Source organism: Caenorhabditis briggsae (assembly GCF_000004555.2).
Source record: "Caenorhabditis briggsae complete genome, chrIV, whole genome shotgun sequence".
Classification (NCBI taxonomy): domain Eukaryota; kingdom Metazoa; phylum Nematoda; class Chromadorea; order Rhabditida; family Rhabditidae; genus Caenorhabditis; species Caenorhabditis briggsae.
In genome coordinates, this window is record NC_013487.2 from 2,620,809 (window position 1) to 2,638,062 (window position 17,254).

The 17,254-nt window shown below is 33.8% G+C and overlaps 1 protein-coding gene across 1 annotated transcript; it reads left to right on the forward strand.

Annotated features, from left to right (window-relative positions):
* Nucleotides 1–5,687: 5,687 nt before the first annotated feature.
* Nucleotides 5,688–14,160, forward strand: CBG26266 (the record flags this gene model as incomplete). The annotated part of the gene is made up of 6 exons (XM_045244924.1): nucleotides 5,688–5,719; nucleotides 5,761–5,846; nucleotides 6,183–6,286; nucleotides 6,449–6,532; nucleotides 9,021–9,075; nucleotides 14,111–14,160. The coding sequence occupies 6 exons, from the start codon at nucleotides 5,688–5,690 to the stop codon at nucleotides 14,158–14,160; spliced, it is 411 nt and encodes a 136-aa protein (XP_045100131.1).
* Nucleotides 14,161–17,254: the final 3,094 nt, after the last annotated feature.

The following is a 17,254-nucleotide window of genomic DNA, read 5'->3' on the forward strand; positions in this document are numbered from 1 at the left end:
AGACTTATGTTCCAAGCAACCGACCATACAACCATTTTAAAATCGCAATTTAAAATTGTTTTTAGTAATTGAGAACGGCCATAGACCTATTAATTTTTCATTCAATTCTTATCAAAAAAAAAAAGATTCTGAAACTTAATTTTTTTCGTGTGGTCTAATTAATATTTCAAAGCTACTCAGCCATAATATTAGAATTTGATTTTCAAAGCAATCGGAACCTTGACATCCGAGCTCCAGACTCCTGGTCAAAACGACCGAAAATGGTCTATATGGCAGTAAATCATTTGTGTATTTTATTGACCGGTACTGTAGATTTTCATTTACCGGTTCTTACAAGAAGTCTTAATTAACGAAGTCTTTTGCACTTACAGAAATTTTGAAGCAGAAGATTTAAAAAAAAAAGAAGAATTAAAATTGTTAAAATTTTAGTTAATTAAAATTTCCAAGTTTTTTATCCTGAAAAAAAACTTCGAAAACTTTCCTGTTTCAACATTTCCGTAATTTCACAAGACTCTTGAAATTGATAATTTCTCGACATCTCAAGTTTTAGATTGGATTTAAATGTTAAAAACATTCGAATCGAAATCTCTCCCTTCAAGTGTATGGCAGATTACGGTAGTTTGTTCTTGTGTTTTTACTGCTGAAAGTTGTTCAAGCCTCTTGGAATGCATATGTAGTCGGTGCAGGGGTTCAGAACATGTGGAGGGTGGACCATGAAGCCTGTTCAAGTTCAGTAAATCAAAAAAGTGAACCATTTACTCCAAAAACATCCTAATCAGAGAGCATGATGACTCTTACCCCCTTTTAATGTTCCAGTATGCAATATGGAACAAAAAATTCGGAAATTTGAAAGAACTTGAACCCTCAAATTCTTTAATTTGAAATTTTAGACTGTATGGGTGGTCCCATGTCTCGGACCGCTCTCTAGAAGTTGATGGAACCTACTCATGGCTTTCATCTTCCACCTCATTCATCCATTATGCTAATACTAATATGTTTGTGCGATTGGTTTGTTTTTATGTGTGTTTATGGGGGTGTTGAATGATTGAAAATCAATAAGGGGAATCGAAGAGAGGGATAAGAGATGGTCTCGAATGGTTCTTGACATATTTGTTGTCGCTCTCTTTCTTTTCTTTTTCCCGCTTATTCGACTCTAATAAGAGATATATAATGTTCTTCTTGAGCATTGAATAAATTCATATTTTTGTGTTTTTTGTGTTAAAATTTCCCTGTTTCAAAATGCCAAAATTATTTGGGAGGAAAATGTTGTTGCATTCGTGTTTTTTTTATTACCGAGATTAGCGTAGTGCAAAACTTACCCCCCAAATGCGCCATGTCCTTTAAAATTGAATAAACTTGAACAATTCAAACAATTCACTGTTACTCCAAGTTGAGATATGGACAACTATTAGGAACTGTTTAGCGAATCTTTTGATCTAAGAATGCTCATTTTTCGATTTTTACAAAGCTTCCGAAATTCATTTATTGATAACTTCACATGGTATCACAAATCTAATTCAAACTGGAAACCCCATTTTGGATGTACTATACTAAAAATTAGATTCGAAAATTCTGAAGTTTTATTGTCAGACCGGCCAAATCCAGCTTCTTCAAAATCGGTCTAGCAGTTCGGACTTCTTTTCGGAAGGAGCGTAAAGTGTACAAAACGATTTGTTGAACTACAAACTTGACATATTAATGAAACTTTAATATTTACCGGTTTCTCAACATTTTGATACATTTCCCTTTATTTCTGGAATCTTATTCAGAAGAAAAGCTTACATACTTTTCTCGCGCATAGTTTGAGAGAAAAATCATGTTTCTGGTGGTTTTTACAAAATTTTGGACATACATTCGCGTTCCATGCATTCTCGAACTATCTAGTTTTCTGGAATGATCTGTTGTTTTCTAGTTCGACATAGTAATTTTTTGTTAAATGGCAAAAAAACATCAGAAACCCAGACCCCAGGCCCCAGACCCCGGGCCCCAGGCCCAGCGTCAAGTGAATATCCAGAAGGCGAGCGGAGACCCGTGGAGCGATCGAGGTCCAGCTCCATGCGGGCCCAGCTCCATGCGGACTCAGGAGCCCCAGTACGCGGGTCCCCCAGGCCCCAGGCCCCAGGCCCCAGGCCCCAGGCCCCAGGCCCCAGGCCCCAGGCCCCAGGCCCCAGGCCCCAGGCCTCCCCTCTCTGGAGCCCAGAGAAGGTGAGAACTGATTCTTTTCTCATTTCTCTCTTCTTTTATAGTAATTTTCCAAAGGTCAATGGGCATTCACGTAGCTTTTTGGACTAGAATTTTAAATTTTTTTCGAACATTTTTTTTGTCACGCTGTCTTTTTATCCATAAAAGAATATTTTCGTCACGTATAGAAAAAAAATTGAATTTTCTCTTTTGAAATATGTGAAACTCTCTAAAACTGTGATCTCTTTAAACCGAATTATCTCGTTTCCTGCTAAGAGATATCAAAAAATTGTCAACTTATGAACTGTTTCTGATATCAAAACAAATTTAGTGGGATTCTCGGAGCTCAATTCAGATTTTCTTGGCAAAAACCCGTCAACTTTGAGCTGATATATTCCATTTCCTGTGAAAGATATCAAAAAGTGATAAACTGACAAAATGTTTATCTTAATATCAACAATATTTTATAATTAGTACTGTTTCTCATTTAGACAAACTTGTACAAAAAAAGTTGTCAACTACAAAAATGAAGCTCTATTTTTGTTTAGCGTACTACAATTTTCAGGGTTATTCAACAAAATCTACTATATTTTGTAATCTTTCGAAATTGAAAATTTTCACAACATCAAGCTAATAAACCGGTACTGTAGATACAAAAATAGGTAGACCATATATTCCTTTTCTTTCGTTTCTTTTGGCTAAACAAACAATTTCCATCTTTATAAGAATCCCATCGGCATCATCATAGTCTCTCTTCAGGTGTCCACTTGAGATGGTAGCAACTTTAGGGAAGAATAGACGGGAAGAATAATCTCTCATTTTTCAATGATTATTTAGATTGATATATCCTGGTGGCAAACTTTTTCGGCTGTTGCGGACAAAGGCAGTGTGAAAAAAGCACACATTGGAGTGAATATCTGTCTAGTTTCATGAGCACATTTTGATCTTTTCGGAAAATTTAGTCCTTGAAGAGATAGGCTAATTGCAACCCTGTAGGTCAAAACCGCTATTTTTAAATTGTTTTTTTTGCTGTTCCACTGTTTTAATATTCACTTTGACTACAATGAAAACGTAATCCTTCTTCTGAACACAATGTTTTTTTCTATAAAATTTCTCAGTTTTTCAAATACCGTTAAACTTTTTACCGCAAAAAAGATTTAATTGTTTAGACACAATTTCATTAAGAAAATAAATACACATTTTTTGTCAGTAGAGCGCACTTTCCCCTTTTTTTCAAATGTTTCAAATGATTCATATTTCTGTGTTCCTGGATTTAGTGTGATTTAATTATTCTGTCGAGTTTGTAGGGTTTCTCTGAATTCTTTGTTTCGAATACATTTTTTATTGATTTCTACAAAAAATTTTCAGTTGCTGTGCCCGTTTTAATCAGGTTTCTCTCTATTCTTTTAGAAATAGTTCAAATTCTTCAAATCGCAATTTTATACACTTTTGGGAACGATTTAGGTTATTTGGCTTTTTCAGTGCTTTATATTTTTCGCTGTTTCGAGAAGTTGTTTTGAATATTTTCACACAAAAAAATTATTGGTTTCTAAAAACGCTCTTTTAAAACTTCCTAATTTTTTGAAGTCGTTTTGAAAAATTGAAAATTTTTTATAAAATTTTTTAGTAAAATGTACTTTGACCATTTAAAAATTTTCCTGAATTTCTCTCTAAAAAATGTTTAATTTGAAACTTAAAAACGTGATTATAGTGAAGCAACTGAGATTTTAGAATTTTCTTTGTTTTAAGAATATCATTGAACTTTTATTTTTTTAATAATAGAACAATGAAGATTGTTCTGATGAAAAATCTCAATTTTAAAATTATTTTTATATTTAGACTTTTTGATACTTGGACCATTTTCGTAAATACTTTGCTGTTTCAAATTTTACAAATAATTAGTAGTAAATGTTCGAAAACTTATTGGTCAGGAAAAACAATGAAAAATTCTTTACAAGTTTTCTCACAAAGTTTCGTTTTACCATAATTGGTTTTCAAAAATTGCTGCAATTGTCGTTGGTTCTGTTTAATCGCATTAATCCCAAAAATGAACATGTGTTCTGTTGTTTCAAGTAGCTCCCGCCTTGTCATCTTAAAACAACCCACCATAATACAAATATCCCATTTTTCTATTCTTTTATCCCCAAAAAGAGACACACACATCCCAGCTCTTTATGCTTCTCCTCCCTTCGAAAAGCGCGATCTCCTTTTATATTTGCTCTAGAAAATCACCCCTTTCTTCTCTCTCTCTCTCTTTCTCTAATCCTCTCTATTATTCATTATCTCTCGTCTCTCACCAATTCATTTCCGTCTATATCCCTATGTCCATGAGCCCAAAAAGAAAGAGAACCCAGCGTTCATATTTTTCCAAGTCTACCATCCACAACCGGAAAAAGTTTTTCATTGATTTTTAAACTGTTTCATAGAAATACAATAATATTTTGAAACGTTCAAAAATTTTAAAAACCCATGCCGTTTCTCGAAAAATCGCATGCTATTTTTTTTTGCCTTTTCAGAGCTTCGGAAACATTGGAATTCTTGAAAACAGCTTTTACACTAAAAATAAAATATTTGATACTTTCAAATATATGTCAACTACTACGTATTATTTTCTTAAGTTTTTGATAACTTTTCAGAACTTTTTGAAAACGAAATGTTTTGGAAAATAGAATAAAAATTCAGAGGTAATCTTGATTATCTTATGCTGGGAATTATATTAACATTCGTTTCAAATGGCTACAACATTTCATCTCCCGCTTTTCTACATTTCACAAACTTTTTGAAACATCATTTTTTACAATTATTTTTTTTCAGGTTACCAATCTTCTAATTTCTCAACAGTTCCAAAAACAAAAGAAATCCCTTATCAACCCATATCACTGATGAAATGCAACACTATGATAACAAAAGGTGAACTAAACTTTTTATTTTTTTTTCCGATCCAAATAAAGAGAAAAAAGAATTAGAAAGAATTTCAATGACGTTATCTGCTGGCCTCATCTCCTCTCATTTTCTCATCTCGAAAAAATCGGAAAAAGGAGAAGATCGATTTCTTTTTTTTCCGTTTTTTTCTATGTCTTTCTGTGTTGCAAACTATCCAAAAATTGAAAATATTTTTCGAGTTTTTGGTTTCAAAAGATAAATGGTGTTAATTTTTTATTAAGTTATCAAACTATGTATTGTATTAATCCATTATTTGAAACGGTATCGTCCTGGAAAATTACTTTCTTTTTTAAATAACTCAAAATTTCCAAGAATGAATTTTTTTGAAATTTCAAAACACATCTGTTTACTAGATTCAAAGTTTCTCCATTTTATAATCAAGCGAGTTTCATCAAACAGATCTCTAAACTTAACAAAAAATGTTTATGTTTCAGCATCTAGACAAACTGTCACATTTTTTAAAACCCTAATCCAGAGTATTTCTTACCACCCCAAAATGTTGCATTTCTGAGTTTCTATTGATTTGAAATGCCTCCAACAATCTACATTTTCAATTCTAAAAAATGATCAAATTTATTCAGAAATCAGAATTCAGGTTTTTAAATTCAGTTTAGAGAAATATATTACCCTTTTCAGAACCCAACTCTCACCAACCGTTCGACGACATTCATCCAACGTCAAAACGTATGACGCTATTCAGTTTCGCGACAAATTGAGAAGAGGTGAGCAATTTTGAACTTTTGAGAATTAAAAAAAAAACAAACATTTTTCGCTGTTACGATATCATGTTATCTGAAATTTCCGTAGTAATTCCATTATTTCTATGAAATGATTAAAGTTTGAATCATTCCTTTTAATTTTGTTAACATAGAAAGTTAAATTTTCATTAAGTTTCTAGCAAATTAATGTTTCTGCTTCAAAACTTTCATGGATATTGATAAGATTTTCGAAGTAGTTCATAAGTGGATAAATTCATATTTATAGGAGATTCGGACTTTTGATACTCCTCTTATGTGGGCTACGCGGTTGACAGTTAAATTGAAAAATATTTTTTCCAGGCGTCTCCCTAGAAAACCTTGGTCCTCATCGTGTCTGCTTCTATCCCCATCCAGCACCTTCGACTCGAAATCCACCAATTAATCGACCTGTTTTGTTTTCCAAGGTTTGTTTTATGAATACTAGAATTTCCTAGATTTTCCGAAAACTGTGAAACCGGAAAATTTCAAAATGCCCAATTGTTTACCATTTCAAATATGTTTCGAAAACACCGAATTATAATTGATTCGCCGTAAAAGCTAAACGTGTTTAAAAACCAAATTTACAGAACCCCATCGGCCCGGCATCCAAAAATATCAGTAGAAAAGTTTCCAGCTACTCGAAAATGTCAAGTATAGCGAGAGTTGCATGGGTGAGTCATACATTAATCCACATTTGAACGGGTAAGTAAAATAAACGCATCAAGTTAGAAGTATGATGACTTTAAAACAGTAAAATTTATAAGCTCAATCTCCTATACTTTACTTCGCTAACAACCCAAACCTTAATTTTTTGAACTGTTGTTGTCGAAAATTGTCATTTTTGGATGACTATAAAATACAATAGATTTTATGGATGATTCTGAAGTTTTTCTATTACACTAAACAAAATTAGAGCTTCAATTTTGTAGTTGAAAACTTTTTTGTAGCATTTTCGGTTTTTAAGACATGCGCCTTTAAAGATGGGGATGAATTTTGAATTTTTTTTTTCAGAATTTGAGAGTTTTCTTTCGAATTCTTCAAATTTCTGGTTCTTTAGAATTTCGGGATTCGAAATAGGAACTACAGTAAACTGTAAAACAAAAACGAATTATTTTGAAAAGGAAGTGCAAGAAAGATGAGGAAAAAGTGATGGCGCACGTAGTATTGCTCTTTTTCTGTAAATACCGGCTAAACTCAGTTAGTTGAAACTGAAATATTTGTTTTCTTCTGCTTTCAGAAGTTTGGTTTCTGAAATTTTGAGTTAAGGGGTTTTTTCAGGATTTCGGTTTCGGAATTTTCAAAAATTGATTGTTAGATGTTTGGGACCCTCAATTTTTAATTCGAGATTCTAAAACAACTAAATTTCTTAATTTTCAATTTTTGGGATTTTCCGAAATTTAGGATTCAGAATTTTCAAAAGTTCGAGTTCCTAAAGGGTTTGGGATTTAGAATTCCGGATGTGAACCACAGTGAACTGGATAAATAACAGCATGCAATTAGCATGACTGTAGAATTCTTTCTCATTCTATTGCCTTATTTTCTGTAATAATCAGCAAAAATCAATTAGCTGAAACCAAAATATTTCTTTTCCCTTGTTTTCAGAATTCAGATGTTTGATTGTCAAATCGAGGATTCTTGAAAATGGGTTACAGAATTTTTGACTTTTGGGATTCTAACTTTCCGAATATCCGGATTCTTCAGGACTGTTCAAATTTTTCAAGTTCAGGGATTCCTCAGGATTTCCGATGTTGAATTTTCGAAATATTGGACATTAGGTTCTTCATTAAGAACTCTTTCATTGTCTTTGTTCTGTAACAATCTGGTTAGCTGAAACTGTTCATAATATTTTTCAACATTTGGCCTAATCTGTAAGTGTTCCTACCTGCCCGCCGTTCGCCCGGGAATGAGCCGCCAGCCTCTCAAATTTCAAGAATTCCCGAGTAAACCGGTACTAAAACTTGTACATATGTACAACATGTCGTTTTTTCAACAAAAGAGAAACATCAAAAAGAGCGAGCGAGAGTGTATTGGTTTCGAATATTTTTCACAAAAATATATATTCAAAACCTCTGCGTCTCTTCCCTCCTCACACTCTTTCGCTTTGGTGCCCCGGGGGTCTATAATATAACGTGTGAATCATACACCCACCTCCAAACAACCATTCTCTTTTGATATTCCTTTTTTTTGTCTTTCACCGTCTCGACACTCTCTCTCTGTATCACTGAATTTCAGTATACAGACTAGTAGTGTGACTAACTTTTGAAACCCTTTTTATCATATATTTTTGACTTTTGTGTTATACAGTACTACTACTGTAGTGTCCAAAATGTCGAGACGCGTAGGATTGAGCCACTTTTTTGCCAGTTTGGACACTGATTCGGCTCTTTATGAGGAGAGCAATTTGGTAGGTTTTTTGATGGGAAATTTGAAAAAAAGTTTGTGATCGCCGAATGATGACTACAATAACAATATAAGAAGGAGCGATTTTCAAAATTTTCAATTTTCATCCCAAATCACTTCGATTTCCAAAATTTCTGGGAATTTGGAAATTTTACGTGATTCACAGAAATTGAACGTTGCAATTTCTGGGATTTTTCACAGAACTCGAACGGTTCGAATTCTGGGATTTTGGAAATTCACGTGATTTTACTGAAACTTCACAGAAATTTTGGAAATCGAAGTGATTTGGGATGAAAATTGAAAATTTTGAAAATCGCTCCTTCTTATATAATGATTACTGTAATAACAGCAGTTTTCGAAATAGTAGTGTTTTTCGAAAAGATTACTGTAGGTCATTTAAAGGACTAATGTAGTTTTTTTAAGGATTACTGTAAGTCATTTGATAGGTACATCAGAAATTACTGTAACAGAGACTGTATGATATGAGGAATGTCATTCGGTAGGTACTGTACTCCAGTTATCTTGCAAATCTTTTAAAAACGATTACTGTATCGAAAAGATCTGATTGCTGTTGACTTCATTTTCCTTTAGTTGTATCGACAAGGTTTTTTTTAAATATCGGATTACTGTAACAGTTTGGATTGGTTGTTCCTGAAGCACTTTTCAGATTTTTTAGAAATATTGAAACTGTAAAAAATGAGCTGAAAGTGTTAAAACCAATTTTTCGAAATCAATTTTTAAACATTCTAAATTTTCCAGCTCCGCCCATATGCTGCGGACCCGATGCATGCAGCCACATTGCCAAGGAATTATGGTGAGCATTGTTTTTTGTTTTTATAAAAAAACAAATTTGAAAACTTCGGCTCTTTATGATTTAACGGGGGTTTTGAATATTTGAAGGGGTTTTGGGAATTAACGGGGTTTTCAGAAGGTGTCAGAGTCATGGTTGGGAAAGTCCCCAAAATGTTCCAAAGTGCTACAGTTTCTTGTTTTTTGCTCATTTCAGTTGAACTATTCTTTTCTGAAACCATTTTTTTGTTTTTTGTTTTTTCATTTCTGAAGTTTTATGGCACTGTTCTAGAATTGCGGAACGAATGAAAATCTCATAAAAAAATGGGTAGAAAAATTTTGACACTAAGAAACCTTCGTAGATTATAGGCTTAGGCTGAAACGCCATATTTCCTTCATCTAAGTCATCGGAAAATTGGCGGCAAGTTACATAACTTTGCTAGTTCTAACCTCGAATCCAAAATACAAATGTACCGCTTTCCCGGACCACTTGACTCGCCAACACCATTCAACCTCTCTAAGAGCAACTATTTGATCGCCCTTCCCTTTCTAAGCCTCCTGTACCTGCTTCCAGGGTTAGATGATAGACTAGGATAAATTTTTTTCGTTCCGTAATTCTAGAACAGTGCCATGAAACTTTAGAAATGAAAAAAGAAAAAAACAAGAAAATGATTTCAGAAAAGAATAAATCAACTGAAATGAGCAAAAAACAAGAAACTGTAGCACTTTGGAACATTTTGGGACTTCCCCAAACATCGTCCTGACACTTTTTGAAAACCCCCGTCTAATATTTAAACCCCCGTCTAATATTTAAACCCCCGTTAATTATCAAAACCCCTTCAAATTTTCAAAACCCCGTTAATTTTAAAAATTTTTTTTAAACCCCCGTCAAAAATTTAAACCCCTGTTAATATTTTAACCCCCCGGTAATTGTTTAAACCTACGTTAAATCATAAAGAGCCAAAACTTCTGTAACACTTTTAAGAATTGGAAATTTTAAAACAACTTTTGGAAGACCTTGAATCAAATGAATACTTTCAAAAATAACTAGAATTTCAAAGTAGTTATATGAAACTGTAAAATTTTTGAATTTTGAGCTTTTTTTTCAATTTGAAAAAACATTGAATTTTGGAAGCTGAACAAAAATTTATCCGTTTCATGATTCCTTGAATATTCATAATTTAAGCTTCTATACAATTCCAATTTTGCTAATGTTGCTCTGTTTCCCGAATTTTTAAAAACGAGCATTTGAAACTTTTTTGGAACAAAAACTGCAAAAAAAAGTGTGTAAATCTTCAACATTCAATGAAAAATACAAAAATTAATACTAATTGAAAACTTCGAGTTTTGGTTTTTTGTTTTCGAAAACTCAAAAATTACTTTATCCAACTATTCCCTTGGAATATTTGATTCTCTGAAAAAATTTATTGGAAATCATCTAAAATTGGAGTTGTCCTAAAAATCATGTAATATTGTCAAAATTGAAAATTTCTTTTTCGATTTTCAGAAATTCAAAAATCTACTTTTTCCCATTTCATGCATTCCATAAAACTTTGAGATTTTTTACTATTTTCAGTTCCGGTTTAATTTGAAAAGTTTGCCAAAAGAAAAAAAAACATATTACTGCGCAAAAAAATGTATCAAAAACTACTAGGCTATGAAATTGTGGTCCTTAAAGATATGGTCCTTATTTTAAGCCAATAACTGTTTCACAAATCTCATACAAAGATTTCAATCTGTTCTGGTTTTATTCTAAGATTGCTTGGTACTGCAAATTATATTAAATTCATATTTCCAGCCGTCCATGACACCTCATCACCAGCCACATGGAACGACCGTATCCTCTACAGTAACCTAAATGGAGGAGGAGCGGCTACAGTAGGACGAGTCGGTAATAACCATCATATTGTTCATGGAGGAAGGTGGGTGGTGGTTTTTGAAACGATGAGTCATGTTTTCCTGTTATCAGTTGACTTTTTAGGTGGGAAGGTTAATGTCTCATCGTTTTGTTAGAAAATTGTTTATGGGGTTTTGAAATTGTTATGAAATGGGTAACAAACTTGGGGAAGGTTCGGGAACCTTTGAAAGGATGCGAAAGGAAGATATCTTTTTTTTGGTTAAAAACGGCTACAAAAGATAGTAGATTTTGTTAGATGAACTGGAAAACTTGTACGTATACTAAAAAAAATATAGCTTCAATTTTGTAGTTGACAACTTTTATATAAAAATTCATCCGAATGAGATATACAGTATGAAAGTGTCACTTTATGCTATTTCCTGGAGAAGCGGTATATCTCATTTGCACTTGTTTGTACATAACAGTGATCAACTACAAAATTAAAGCCCTATTTTTGTTTAGTATACTCTGAAATTTTCAGACAAATCGAAAAATTCTGGAATCCTTTTTTTAGTATTCCAAAATTGACAAATTTAAGAAATAAGGAAAATTTCTACTGTTTCACTATCTGTTCAAAACGTCGGGTACTTTCTTTTGGTGCTCCTATCGCCATTAGCAAATTTCTCAAACCTTTTATTAGGGTCTTAAAATTATAATTGGAGAATATTAAGAACTTGAAACTGAAAATATATATTTCATTTTCATCAAACTTGTATTAGCTCATAATTAAAAATTAAAGTATTACGTTCCAAATATTCTCAAGACAACAAACATAGTGCAACTACAAAAATGTTCTAGTAGTTATCCTATTCAACTGGATTTTTAAACACCCTAGGTTTTCGGAGTAAGAATTATGTCAAAAGTTCGAACTTTGACAAAATTTACAAAGTTTCCCTGTAACAAAAAAATTGCCAAGAGCTCAGGCGGTATGAAATATTAGGTTGGCGGGAAAGTCTTTGTCACTCTGTTTGTTTAATCACTGTTCTCGTATATGGAGGCTGTGTATGATATCGACTCTAGTGAATAACAAGGTGATAAGAACCTTCCATATAAACAAGTCCCCATTTCCTTCCCTGCTCCTCATCTGTAATTGAAACGATATGTTTGTTCCCACTGCTATTCACATCAGACATGTTTTGATTTACCTCTTCCTATCTCACACCACGATGAAGGATTCGGAAACTTTCTTGAAGAATGTGTACAACACACATGCCCCTCACTACAATACTATTCGCAATTGGTTCCATCGTTTCGAAAAAGATGACTTCTCGCTCGATGAAAAGGATCGCTCTGGGAGACCCCGTGAGTTGGATTTGGACAAGCTGAAGCACGCATTGCAATCGGATCCATTTCAATCTAGCCGTGAACTAGCTGTCACATTCGGAGTTCACCATAGCACAGTCCTTGAAGGTTTGAAGTCTCTTGGAATGAGAAAACTTTTTGGGCGATTCATACCTCATCACCTGACTCAAGCCAACCTTGACCGCCGAGTCGACGATTCGATTACTCTTCTCACTCTCCACGCGGGCGATCGATGGCTGGACCGGCTAATAACCGGGGATGAGAAGTGGGTCTTCTACGATAATCACCACAGGAAATCCCAGTGGGTTGGAGAAGGAGAGAGCCCACAGGATGTCCCCAAACCCGGCCTTCATCCGAAAAAAGTTATGCTCTCTGTGTGGTGGGGAGTGGACGGCCCCATCTACTGGGAACTTCTGCCCGAGGGCAAAACAATAACTGGAGACCTCTACACTACTCAACTACGAAACCTCAAGAAAGCAGTCGACCGTTCGGCCCTGAAAGACAAGAAAGTGTACTATCAACATGATAACGCTCGCCCACATGTTTCGAAACAAGTGAAGCAGGAGCTGATGGGATATGGATGGAATGTTCTCCCTCACCCCCCGTATTCTCCTGATCTTGCTCCTTCCGACTATTGGTTATTTGGCGATATGACACGTGCCTTCGAAGGAAGAAGCTTCAATTCCTGTGGAGCGGTCGAAGCGGCACTCAAACAATACTTTGCCTCACGCCCGGCTGGATTCTACCGCAATGGAATCCATAAATTGAGGGAACGTTGGAGACATGTTGTTGATAATGATGGACAATATAATTAATTATTCGGTTATTTTTTCTTTGAGAAATAAACTATTGAAAAAGTGACAAAGACTTTCCCGCCAACCTAATACATAGTTTTGTGATGATTTTAAACGTAGACAACAAGACACTATAGATTCTCTCCGACTCTCTAGCTAGACCGTCCTGGCTTTGAAGATGCATAACTCGCTTCATTTTTATTCAAGAAAAATGAAGAATAACTACAGTGATAAAGACAATGCTAAGGGTGTTCTAGTGATGTGCAACTTTAACATTTTCAAATTTTCCTGTTTCACAATACTACCAAATTGAATCCAGTCTATAATTTTAATGAGCCATGGGATGAATCCGCAGACAAAGAGGCAATTATGATTTTCTCCATCTTTCGAGACACTATTGCTTCTTTACGTCTCTCTAGCTAGAAGGCCCTGGCTTTAAAGGCGCATAATTCACTTCATTTTTGAACCTAACGAAACAAAAAAGAAAGTTTCAAAGGAACTTTCCAGAAGTGTTTAGTGATACACAATTTTGAAAATTTCAAATTTCAATGTTTCAAAAAGCTGCCAAATTAACTTATTCTATTTATAATTTTAATGCTATCTGTGGTGAATACATACGAAACAAGACACTATTGCTTCTCTGTGTCTCTCTTTCTAGATGATTCTTTCTTTAAAAGCTCATAACTTACTTCATTTTGAACCTAATGAAATAAAATTTAGCTAATTTTGAAGGTAATTTCTAGAACTTCCTAGTGATATATGTCTTAGTGATATACCTAATTTTGCAATACAGCTAAATACAATCATAAAACAAAATACAGCTAACTTTTGAAAATTGATAACTCAGTGTTCCAAAATTAGCTTAATTTTAATTTTAAGGGATATTCTCATTCACTATGCAGTTCATTCTATTATCTTTCTCCCACTTTTTTGCATAATCCCTTCATTCCCTTACGCTAATGTATGCAATACATTACGTCTATGTGTGTGTGTAAGCTGCTCCAAACAATATGATGATAAGACTCCTGCGTTCTATTGTTATGTCTGTGTGTATGATAAAAGTGGAGAAGGGCATGCGAACGGGATGGGAAAGAAAAATTGGATGGATGATGCATAATGGTAAATAGAGAGAAAAAGATGGGAGAACATGGGAAAGGAAGATACATTTATTTGAATTACAATGTGTTCTTCTTTTAAGAGGAGCTTGATGAAAGTAGCTTGTGATAAGAACCAGTTTTTTTATTTCAAAATTTTCAATTAGCCTTCCTTAACTAGCTCAGATTTTAGGTTAGTTTTGAAGCAGTAATATTAGCTTCCCTAATAAAGTAGTTACCTAACTTTGGCCCAATTTTGCATGCTCTCTGTAGCAGATATCAAAAATTGATCAACTAACAAAATATTTATCATAAAATCAGACACATTTTATTAGGTGACCACTTTTTGATATTTATCACACATAATGAGATAAAATGATTCAAAAAAGGAAACTTAAAACATGATTATTTTTTTAAAGTTTCAAAAAGCTTGTAGATGTTGGTTTTTTTATAAGTTACAACTTTTGGAGTGTAGATAAACTATCGAAACATGTAACGATTTGAAATTTTCGGTTTTTGAAAAATTCCCTTTGTTTTGAACTTTGAGTGAAAACCATTGTTGTAATTTTAGAGTTTTTTCTGATGGATTAAACCTATTTTCGTTTTCAAAATAATTTCGAATTTCTGTCAAAAATTGTGTTAATCAATGATAGTGTGTTTCACAGAAAAATTCTCACTATCAGATTCAAATATTTAGATTTTTCAAATGAAATTAAAAGTTATTATAGATTTATTGATGGTTTTGGTTTAGAGCAATAAATTCTGAACATTTGATATTTTAATCTGTTTCAAATCTTCTGTAACTTTTGAAAGTTTAAAACGTATTTATTCTGACTTCCATTGGTTGACGTGGTCGCTGGAGATGGGACGAGCTGTCCGAAGACTGATATCAAGGAGCATTCTTTCTGAGTCTTTCATGTCCTGCCCTCTATTGTTTCATTACCTGGTCAATAAATTAATTCAAAGGAGGCGATTTGTTGAGTGAGATCAGCCATTGCCTTTGCCTGATCGCCAGTTGTTACGTCCTTAGGATCCGGCATTCTGGCCGGCTCAGGGAATACGAATAGTAGTTATTAGAATACAGATTTATTCAGGTACTAAAGATGTACGAGAATAGAGGGGGAAAAGTAGAGAAGGCTGGGAGAGACTAGGACAGACCGAGAATGGTTGTCAGCCCCAAAGAAAGAGGGGTTCTGACCAATGAATCAACTAAGAAGAAGAGTGCCAGAGAAGGGCGCTCTTCTTAGGTGGGTAGATCACAAATAATTTGGTAGATCAAATATAAAACTAATGGAAGTATGCATAGAATGCAACAGGATGGTTTGTCGATAAGTCCCCATGTCTCTCGATTTTTTAATATTTTCTAAAATTGGTTTTAAACAATTTCAGAATAATCTCCATAAAACTGTTCTGTGTCTTCCAATATTGAGCAGTACCCCTATACTAGCATTATGAGCTCAATTATCTTCATTTCCATCAGAGATATCAAAACTGTGCAAACTAATGAAGTTGTAGTGATATTAAGATTAACATTTTATCAGTTGACAAACTTTTGATTTCATTTATAGTAAACAAGATAATTGAGCTAAAGATGCAAACAGAAACATTATCATTGTAAATACGACAATACTGCTAACAAAATCATATCTTATTCTTTCCAAGTTATATGAAATAGGAATTTTTTGTCTAGGATAGTTAAAATTAACCCAAATTGAAGTTTCTGAAACTCACTTATAAAAAGTTCAAAAGGAATTTTCTGAAATCCCCTGTTTCATGAAACTATTATTTTTCGGAATTGTTTCGGAGGAATGATCATGTGTAAATAGCGGATTCCTAATACTGGCAAGTTTGACATCGTTCACTAGCTCTAAAAGCCTGAAAACTATTATTGACAGCCTTGACTTGGAATTCCCGGTAGAGCATAGCGAGTACAGAAAAATAACCTATGTTTAAGCCTGTTATAGAAGGGCTCCTGAACGTTAATCCAACTTATCTTGCTTTCTATGATCGATATCACAGATTAGTCAACTGATAAAATGTTTATCATAATATCGCCTACATTTTGTTAGCTGACTACTTTTTGCTATGCTGGGTATGAACCAAGATAAATTTGATTTAAATTGATTTGTTTGGATCTACCTATAACTGAAAATGTTATGATTTTCTTAAAACAGAAAGTATTGTTTGTATTTAAAATTGATAGAAGTTCTTGTTTGGCAAATTCACTGTTTTAAGAAACTATTATTTTCTCTTCACTGGTTTGGTTTTAATTCAACCCACTTTCAGACACTTTGCCTCTCTGGAAAAATCAAACGCGCAGAGATACTCACGCAGTGAGTATCATCTCATGGACCAGAACAACGAGTTTACCGACTATGACACTATTCAAAGACAGGTACGTTTTTTGTTGTTTTAACAAATTGGTCCTGTTTCAAATAGTTTATAATTCAATTTTTTGATTTATTGCTGATTAGCTATTGAACAAATTTGTTATGTTTCACACACCTAATATTCTAGAAACATGTCTAAAAAACCATTTGGTCGCTCAAATATAGTGGAGTCTTGAAAATTGTTTCACGGTCGCTTATTGCATGTTTATGTGAGAAAAAATATTTGAAATAACGAAAATCTTCCTATAATCTATACAAGAACTTTACGAAACAGTAATCCATGGAACCCTTGCTAAAACTTTTTCCGCTTTTCCACTTTTCAACCAGAACCGTTTTGCAAACATACATAAACCGTATTACCCTCTGCCCGCGAATATTCTCACCTGTCATTACCCTCTCTCGCATGATGTGGGTCTTCTTTACGGTCCATTCCGCACATGGGGTCATAATTTTTGCAGATGGGGTGTAGAGGAAGGCACACAAAACATTGAACACCTGTCATTTTTACTCTTTATGAGTAGCTCCTACTTAAAACGCTGGTACTTTGTTCAAAATTGATATTTTGCTGATATTCAAAGACTGGAATAAAGATTTTGAAAAGGGCTACAACTTAAAAATAAATTTCAATAGGTTTGAAATAGAAATAGGCTGAATGGAGATTAAATTTGTGAGCAAGATAGTGATCTTGAGGGGCCTTTGTTAAAACAACTCTAATGAAGTTGGTGAA